At 41.6% G+C, this 8,889-nt stretch overlaps 1 protein-coding gene across 1 annotated transcript; it reads right to left on the minus strand.

Annotated features, from left to right (window-relative positions):
- Positions 1–3,773: 3,773 nt before the first annotated feature.
- LOC104505132 (isoleucine--tRNA ligase, mitochondrial-like) lies at positions 3,774–8,784 on the minus strand (the record flags this gene model as incomplete). The annotated part of the gene is made up of 7 exons (XM_010147038.1): positions 3,774–3,934; positions 4,920–5,071; positions 5,282–5,372; positions 6,263–6,432; positions 7,896–8,011; positions 8,436–8,526; positions 8,612–8,784. Coding segments are annotated over 7 exons (954 nt in total), but the record flags the coding sequence as incomplete, so codon positions are not given.
- Between the last annotated feature and the right edge of the window lie 105 nt (positions 8,785–8,889).

Genomic DNA, 8,889 nt, shown 5'->3' on the forward strand with positions numbered 1-8,889 from the left:
TCAAATAACTACTCATCACTTTACAATCTGAGGGCTTGAATGTGAGCATGATAATCCACCGAGTTAGCAATAAACACCATTGTAAAACTTTGCCCTGTATTCATGCACTATCTAGACGAACTTGCATTACGTGTCGCTCGCTACGTTTTAACGCCGAAACCCCTACAGCAATTCACGCTACCACGACACCAGCCAATCACTCTGAAGTCTGATATTGATTATGCTGAACACTTATTTAATCTGTTAACAGAAATTAGGCAGCATAGAGTCGGGAGGAGAAGAATACAGCGCCTGATGTTCTCTCGTCCCCTTTTCAAACGGCGGTAAAGAGGGCAAGTTATCTGCTTTTTTACATGAACATTGCTACTGCAGCAGTAAGTATTTAGGTTACGGTAAATTGCTGTTGCTTACAAGTCATTGAAATGTCTTATTATTTTAAAAAGCAAATTAGAGTGCAGGGTAGATCTACTTCAAGAACGGGTTGGGGTTTTCTCTGTCAGAAATGTAAGTTACTTGCTAATCAGCGTCACAGGGAAGGGAACAAAAGTTCTCAGGCACTGGGGTAATCTTCGCAATGTCGCTGCCAATATTGTCATTGCCAGGTTATTTGTGAATTTGTAAATAAGTTATTGCATGAGGTCAGATTAAAGTATGTATCTCACATTTATCACCTGCTCTGAGCTACTACTGGAAATATAAATCTCATTTTATTTTTGCAGCTCTTTCTCTCTTCTCTTCCATGAGTTACAGAATTTCCTAGAATCAGAATGTCTTCTCTCAAAATCTGTTAAGCTTTGAAATTTGACAAACAGCAAAAGCCTTTATTTGTGCAAGTATTCTAAAGTCTTCTTTCTCCACTCTTGCAGAAAAATCGCACAGAATCTTACCTCCATATTCTCACTGAAAACACGTTCTCTTTTCTGTCTCTCTTATATCGGGTTTCGTTATTTTACATATATTTTTAAATTTCTGATCACAATACAATGTGCTATACTCAAAGAATTTAATCACCAGTAGCATACTGGATTTAAAACCACAGACAACCGTGTCATACAATCAGATGTCTCTTGGGGCTATGGGGGGGCACAGCAGGGAACAGGAAGGCTCCTGGGGATCCTGTAGCAAACTGGCTGCATACAAGATGACAGTCCTGCTCTTGGCTTTCAAGATAGAGAGACGGGATGGTCAGTGTGAGAAGGTAACTCTTTTAGAGATGAGCAGATGCATCTTGACAGAGAAGCTTTCCGCAGCTCTTCACATGACAAATTCAGGGGAAACTCACAGAGGGAAACACAGCAGTTTATTTTAGGGAGGTTGGTTCCTCTTTAAAAAGTCTTTTTACAGGTGACAGGTGAACAGGATCACTCAAGATTGACCACTGGTGCTCTCACATGTAACAGCAACTCCATGTGGACTACTCTGACTTCCAGTGGAGATGCTGTTACTTTTGATAGCCACTTCAAAACTCCGAAGCAGCTGCTACCGGAAGCATGTTTATCCAGCGTTCAAGATAACAGCTTTTATTTGGAAATGTAAGTTATTTACCTGCTGTTCTACTGATACTAATTGTTCACTCAATCTGAATATGAAACTGCTTAAGTGTTAGAAACACGTCAGCAGCCTACTGTGATGTGATTTTCAAAATGATAATGCAAATGAAACCAAATATTTAGGCTTAGCTGTTTATTTCAGTATGAACTGGTGTCCAGGAAAATGACCTATGAATTGACAGACTGCTTTCTAAATTTGCCTGTCATTTCTATAGGCCAATATTCTGTGCACTTTTCCTACGCTGGTTACAGAAGTCTGCTCTGGCTAACTTTAAGTATTTAATGAGTGTTTTACACTTTTCTTTGAAAATTTCACCTCTACGGTAAAATATGTTAGAACTAAAGAGTACTGACTGTAAGTGACCATCAGAATCTTTCAGTCAAAGGAAATAAATTTACTTTTCAAGCATATTGGATACATCCTTTCTTTTTTTTTTCCTTTCTAAATCTCTTTCCCCCCCCCCCAGATCAATTTTAACCAAACATGCCATACTGCCCCTTCACTCATTCACCTACATGGAATCATAAGGATCTTTTAGGTTGGAAAAGACCTTTAAGATCACCCAGTCCAATCGTTAACCCAGGACTGCCAAATCCACCCTGAAACACGTGCGACTGCTGGGCCAGTACCTGCACACACAGGTCGAGTTGTTGGAGAGTTTAGCACATCAATGGCCACATGCTGTACAACCCTGGCACTGATCTCACACAGCTCAAACACTTACAAAAGACGTGCTTTTTAACACAGGTCACTGGCTTTCACTACACTCTTGTTTTGTTGTTAAACTGCATATTTAACGATCTGGAGCAAGCACAAGTAACACACTCCAACCTACTCTGCGGATAGACTACAGTAAGCATTACCCAGAAACTGTGATTTTTTTTTTAAACGTGAACATACACTTACTTTTTAAATACAGCAACGATTTTTGCAGGTAAAATGATTTTGCACCCCACAGAGCCTTCATCCGTTTATTTCCTGACGTGCATCAGTGTTATTCCGACACCATAAACTACTATGGGTACTGCGGCCTTTTCTCACAGTTCCTGCCCACTGTGAGAGTGACAAAGTACAGGTCTGTGCACCTACACGCCCAGTCACTCTAGGTGAAGCTAAGCACTAGCTGCCTAAAGTCCAGTCCCTGCTCTCCACACCCTAAGCCTCACCTACTGTGCTCACACGCCCAGTCCAGCCCCTGGAAAACACGCTGAGCTCTCCGCAGCGTCCCTATTCCACGCCAGCATAAAAAATTCCTGCAACGCCATGGAAGTTCACCTCTAGCTGCGCAATCTTATTATCCATAATGAATTTGGACAAGCGGTTGTAAGGTTAAGATGTGTAAGGCGGAGTTACACCAGCGTACCTCAAGGCAGAAAACAAGTATGGAATAAACAATGAATGTGGAACTCCACACCACTCCACAATTTATGAAATCATCTCTCAGGGGATATTCACAATTTAAAACCTCTATTCCCCAAGGGGGTAAAAGCAGGACTCTCTTACTCCTTAAAAGACAGAAAAGGATCATACTTAGTTGAGTTTTCTTGTTTTAAAGCATAGCTTGGATTTTCTCTGCATCACATTGTCTGGAATTCCTGAAATGCAGCGTTTGCAGTACCTGGATGCTATTAACCAAGAGAGGGCCGAGTAAGGCCAGCATCTGACGCTTTAGACACGCCCAGCCCTGCAGCTGAAGGTCACTCACCTACAGAGTGACACTGGCTCTTCAAATACACCCTCATTTTATCCTGAGCAGTTAGTTATTCTGCCACCGACACGGCCACTCCACTTCAGACGCCTCATTGTCACTTAACCGCAAAAAGCTATCTTGACAAAACACCCGTGCTGTTCAATCTACAGCGCGACAACTAAAGTCCCAGTCTGTTCTGACTGGGGCTTGCGTTTCACTCCTTGCTTAAACGTAAAGGGCAGCGAGCTCACTTAACCTGAAGATGAGGGATGAAATCACCTACTGCTGCCAAGGGGACATTGAGGTAACTTATCTCAGTAAATGGATTCCCACCACTTAAATAAAAGTCACCTTCAGCAACGAGCTTTTGACAGTTTTAACTTAGAGCTGAACTAATTCTGTGAATGCACAATTATAAGCCAAAGCACGTATTTGTACTTACATGGCTGGAAGATTCATAATACCGTGTAACTGAAGCACAACAGTCAGTGCTCATCCTATCATTTTTCAGCATATAAAGCTAGACAAATACCTGTTTATCAAGCATTCTCCCGTGTTCTTCTGGTAAAAAACAGGAATCGGAACACCCCAACATCTTTGCCGTGATATACACCAAAACGTCCTTCTGTCCAGCATTTCGAGCATTCTGTTCACTGCAGATGTAGGAATAACTTTCACTTTTTTCAGCACTTCCTATAAAGCACACAGGGAATTGTTGAACATGCTTCAGCATTCAAACACTGCTTATGCTGCCGGGAAGAAAAGGCACAGGTCTACACTCCCAGCACCGAATAACGTGTCCTCGAGCAACTGTCACATTCCCTTTGTTCAATTCAGCACATGCTGCTCTTGAGGAGCATGCTGAGAACGCTGCCTACACCAGACGCATCCCGGTGCCTTTTCGCCGGCTCTGACCCTCTAGCAGACGCACCCTGAAGCCAGTCAGACATGGCACCAGTACCTCTGCCAGAGGTTTAACAGCTCAGTGTGCCTTGTGCTACTGTCTGCTTGGAAACCACACCTTGGTACGTACCGCCTGGGTTAGAGAGCGCGGGTTACCGCTCGCTCCCAACCCCGCCGAACAACCCCCCTGTCTTCCTTCATCCTAGATAAAGATGGAATACGGAATGAACACCTCGTGCCCTAATTAGAATGAAATCACTGTCACCCAAGACAGGCTGAGTGCCGGTCTGAGTTTTCTGTGTGGATGTGTGTCATTTCAAAGAGCGCTGCATTTAGAAACAATAGATGCTTACAAGTTATTTAAAATAGGACTGTGGCAAAACAAATAGGGGAGCAAAGATGTCTGGCCACACAAGGCTACCATGACAACACAGGTCATTTTAATAGCGTTAAAATCACCTCTTCTGATTTTATTCCTTGAAACATTGTACTTTTAAAAATATTTTGGGGAAAAAAATTCAGTAGCTCTAAGAAACTTATATATCTCCCATAAATACAATGAAAAGATATGTCAGTCAGTGTATTTATACTGGATCATATCAATAATGACAAAAAAACCAACAACATTCATCACTTCTACAAAGGTGAAGAGCATTAACTTTTGTAAACCCCAGAGAGGAATATATGCTGGAGTGAGCCACAGAGAGTCAGTTTTGCTGACTTCAAGACAGCTGTTGCCACCTTCAAAGTCCTGTAAGAAAGCAAAACAATATACCTGTGCTGCAGCCTTCACACTTGCTGTGTTTACAAACCACTGCTTGCTGGCACGAATAATCATTGGTTTTTTAGTCCTCCAGTCATACGGGTAACTGTGCACGTATTTCTCCTCTTTTAACAAACTCCCAGCTGCTTGAAGCATCTGAATGACTGAGAGGGAAAAATGAGGCAAGATTAAAATCTGATTTGAACATACTGCTACTTTTAGCCTCAACTCATTCCTTTCCGTGACCAACACGTAATAAGAACTCCCTGTAGCTCATCCAAATTCAAACTGTGCTCCGTTTACATGAACCCCCAAAATAAACCTGCAGGAATGTAACTGATAAAGTAACAAGTGGCTAAACATCAAATACTCACCAGCTTCATTCCCTTCTTCAAGGACATTCTTGTTTTGTAATTCGGGACCTGCAGCTTCAGTAAAAAAACCACCTTCATCCACAAGGCAATCCTTAAAATAAAGGTGTTAGTCATGTCAATAAGATACCACGTGGCAATTAATTACCTTTTTGGTATTCAAAAGTGAGTTAAGTATTCTGCTGAGTAAATATTTTTCTGACAAACTGCAAAGTATGTTAAATTTAAGGACACTTCAGGTTTACGCAAACTGCAATTCAGTCACCCAGCAGGCAAGTGGATTTTTATATGAGCACTACTATGCCTGCAGATACACCACAACCGTCTTACTAACTAGTGTGTTGATGTATTTCAATGACTTTTCCAAATTAACAGTGAAAACCAAAAGAAAATAAACAAATGAAGCCCCAAGAAAAACCCTACCCTCGAAAAAAAACAACCAGAAACAGGAGTATAATCAGGTTTTGGAACATCTCAAGAGTCAGCTTTTTAAAAAGGTGAAAGAACACCCTGCATCTTCATTTCCATCAAACACAAACTGCTCATGCATAACTGAACTGTATTTATGTATGTGCTCCCAACAAACCGCTGAAAAAGGACAGTAATAATGACCTGCCTAACGAGTGATTTACTGGTCTGCAAGATACAGCTTTAAAAGCCAGTCCTGAGTACCAAGAGCCACTGTCTCAGAGTTGGGATGTGTTACCCTTTCAAAACCAAAACCACAGAGAGAAATCTGGTTCTATCCTGCCACTCCCCCATAATCTTTAACTAGCAGAAGGACGGAAAGCTTCACCCTTGTATTCTGATACACACTTTTTTCAAGCGAGTCCTGTGTTCCCGCAGGCCGTTAGTGACACTTGCACTTCTCCGAACACTTCAAAACGTTCTCATGTCTTATGCACAAATTACACCCACCACTGTAGTGGCATGTGATCAAACAGTTGCAGGAAATCAAGAGCAACAGCTGAAAAAATAAAGTACCGTGGGTAGCTGGTGGTGGGAAGCTACGCTGTAGTCTTCCATACCGTGAGCTGGGGCTGTATGGACTAACCCTGTTCCTTTTGCCATCGTCACATGATTTGCAGGTAACAGAGGAGAGACTCTGCCAGGAATTGTGGGATGAGCACAAGAACCATCTGCCAAATCTACACCTGGGGTTGGAAAACAAACAAAACAGAAGACAAAAAATAGAGAAACAATTCACACACTCAGCGTCTTTTATCAGAGAGCAGAAATGGAACAACCGATGGGCAAGCGTATGCCCAGGGCGCTGTTCAGATGTACTACTGCTCTATCTTGTCTGCGGGTCCCTGCCTTAATGCCTTCAAGTTCTCTGCATCGTTAATCTTCCACATGGTTTTGGTTGTTTATAACTTTAAAGAAAAACCTTTTCTTCTACCTTAACAAGATGGTATTCTGTTAGGAGTGACATTCCACACATTCCCATTCCTCGGGACTACTATCTTGGTGTTCCAGAAACAGATCTCAGTAAGACTTAGTGAGAACTCTTGAATCTGGGATCTATCCTCAGTTCTGCCCCTAAGTACTAATAGTATCATGAGCAATTAATTTAAATTCCCTAAATTACATACAAATAAAGAGAGTACAGCACAAATGAAGCTAATGACAAATTAAGGTTAAAAAAAAAACCAAACCCAAAACAAACAAAAAACACTGAAGAATTTTTGACTGAAAGTCAAGAATCACAGAGCTTGAGGAATGCTTCATGTGACAAAACGGCCTTCCCCGAACGTTTCCTTCCTAGAAGGAACATGTTTAGAAACTGCTGTCACAGGTACACAAATACAGAAAGGTACCAAATTTAACTCATGACTGAACATGTGGGAAGATAAAAAGATCAGGCTTAATATTAAATTTCTCTCCAAGAAGGTCCAGCTCCACCCTTGTTTGCCATCGGCAAATCATGTGCTTCAAGAAGGTGGCACTTGTGAGAACACCACTCCCAGGTAATTTCATCATTAGGTAAAAACAATTAAGCAGAAAAGTGAATAAGTTTTTTTTTCCCTGGAAATCCACCTATTAGAAATATCCCTATGGAGTTTGTTAGGATGCAAACTGAACTGGTTCCGTTTCTCCACACGGACAACAGTCACCTACAACATCTCTATAGTCTCCAAGGTCACTGTGAAGGATGAAGAGACCTCATAACAACAAAGAACCTGAAAAGTAACGCAACCACAACGGCTGACAGTGCTGCTGGTTCTGCTACACTAGGTAATTTCACTAGTTGTCATAAAATTTAGCAATCAGGCAGTCAGCAAGCAAGCCTACTTGTAATTAGCCCCCTGCTATCATCAGCAATAGATGAGAACAACAGGCAAATGGCATTCAGTGTAATTAAGATTTTGACACTGACCAGAATTCCACTCCATGTTTACATTTTCCAAGTGCAAATCCAGATTTTAAAAAGCACTTTGAAATCTCTGGATGAAAGTTCGAGCTACAACACACCAACACTAGATCTGACAGACCACTACTCCTCCTTGTATTATTCTAGTGGAGCACGTTCTCAAAACATAAACAAGCTTAATAACACATTAAAACTGAAGTAGTTTTCAGACACCTACAAGCAACTTCTGATTTGAAAACCTACCTTTACACGTTGACATCACCTCAAACTGCGTGTCCAAAACAGCAGCGGTAGATTCAACTCTATCTGCAGCTAGAATGAAGCGTTCGCCAGTAGCCGCACACTTCACAACGGAGTATCTACAATGCAAATACGTACTGGTGAGACGGAGTAACAACAACGACCATACACTGCTGAGACTGAATAACAGCAACCACCACACACTACACATTAAACGCTCCATCTCTAAGACAGGAAAACCGGTTTTACGATCTACACGTCCAACTCACACTTCAATCTCGAAAGAGTTTCGAGATAACGTGACGTCAGGAAGATGAAATGACGTCACAGTCATTCACAGATGAAATGAAAAATAAAAATTAAAGTGAAAATTCATAAATTGAGAGAACAAAGCTTACAACTGTGCCACTTAAAAACACCCACCAAACCACACCTAAAAGATGCCTTAAATAAAATGCAACGGTAGCCCAGAATGTTTTAACTTGGCCGACAAAAATTGATAAGGACCGACGTAGATTGCCGAACCCCGTTAAAGACACCTACGCTGAATCTGGCATGTAGCAGACTGCTTGATTGGCTGGCACAGTCCAAGGCTGCGTGGTCCAGATGAGCACACTAGCAGGGGATGACCCATCTACAGACATAAATCAGAAATAGTTTACTTGCAATTATAACAACAGTAAAAGCTGTCTGTCTCAAAGTCTATACAGAAGTCATACCTATCACAGAAGCCAGCTTAGGCGGTGACTTTAACAGGGGAAATTTCATATACACCGAACGACTGACATGCTGCTCGTTGTATTCAAGCTCTGCTTCAGCCAAGGCTGTTCTGGGATATGAAACGTAGGTTAACAAACTTGAACATGAAAAGCTATTAATGTCCTTGTTAAATCTGAGGACAAAACAGTAAGTTGATTCTTACTTCGTTGAAGGAGACCAGAACACAGGCTTATAGTCTTGATAAATGAACCCCTAAAGAGGAAAGGAGGGGAAAAAA

This window comes from Eurypyga helias, unplaced genomic scaffold (genome assembly GCF_000690775.1).
Source record: "Eurypyga helias isolate BGI_N326 unplaced genomic scaffold, ASM69077v1 scaffold50812, whole genome shotgun sequence".
In the NCBI taxonomy this organism is placed as follows: domain Eukaryota; kingdom Metazoa; phylum Chordata; class Aves; order Eurypygiformes; family Eurypygidae; genus Eurypyga; species Eurypyga helias.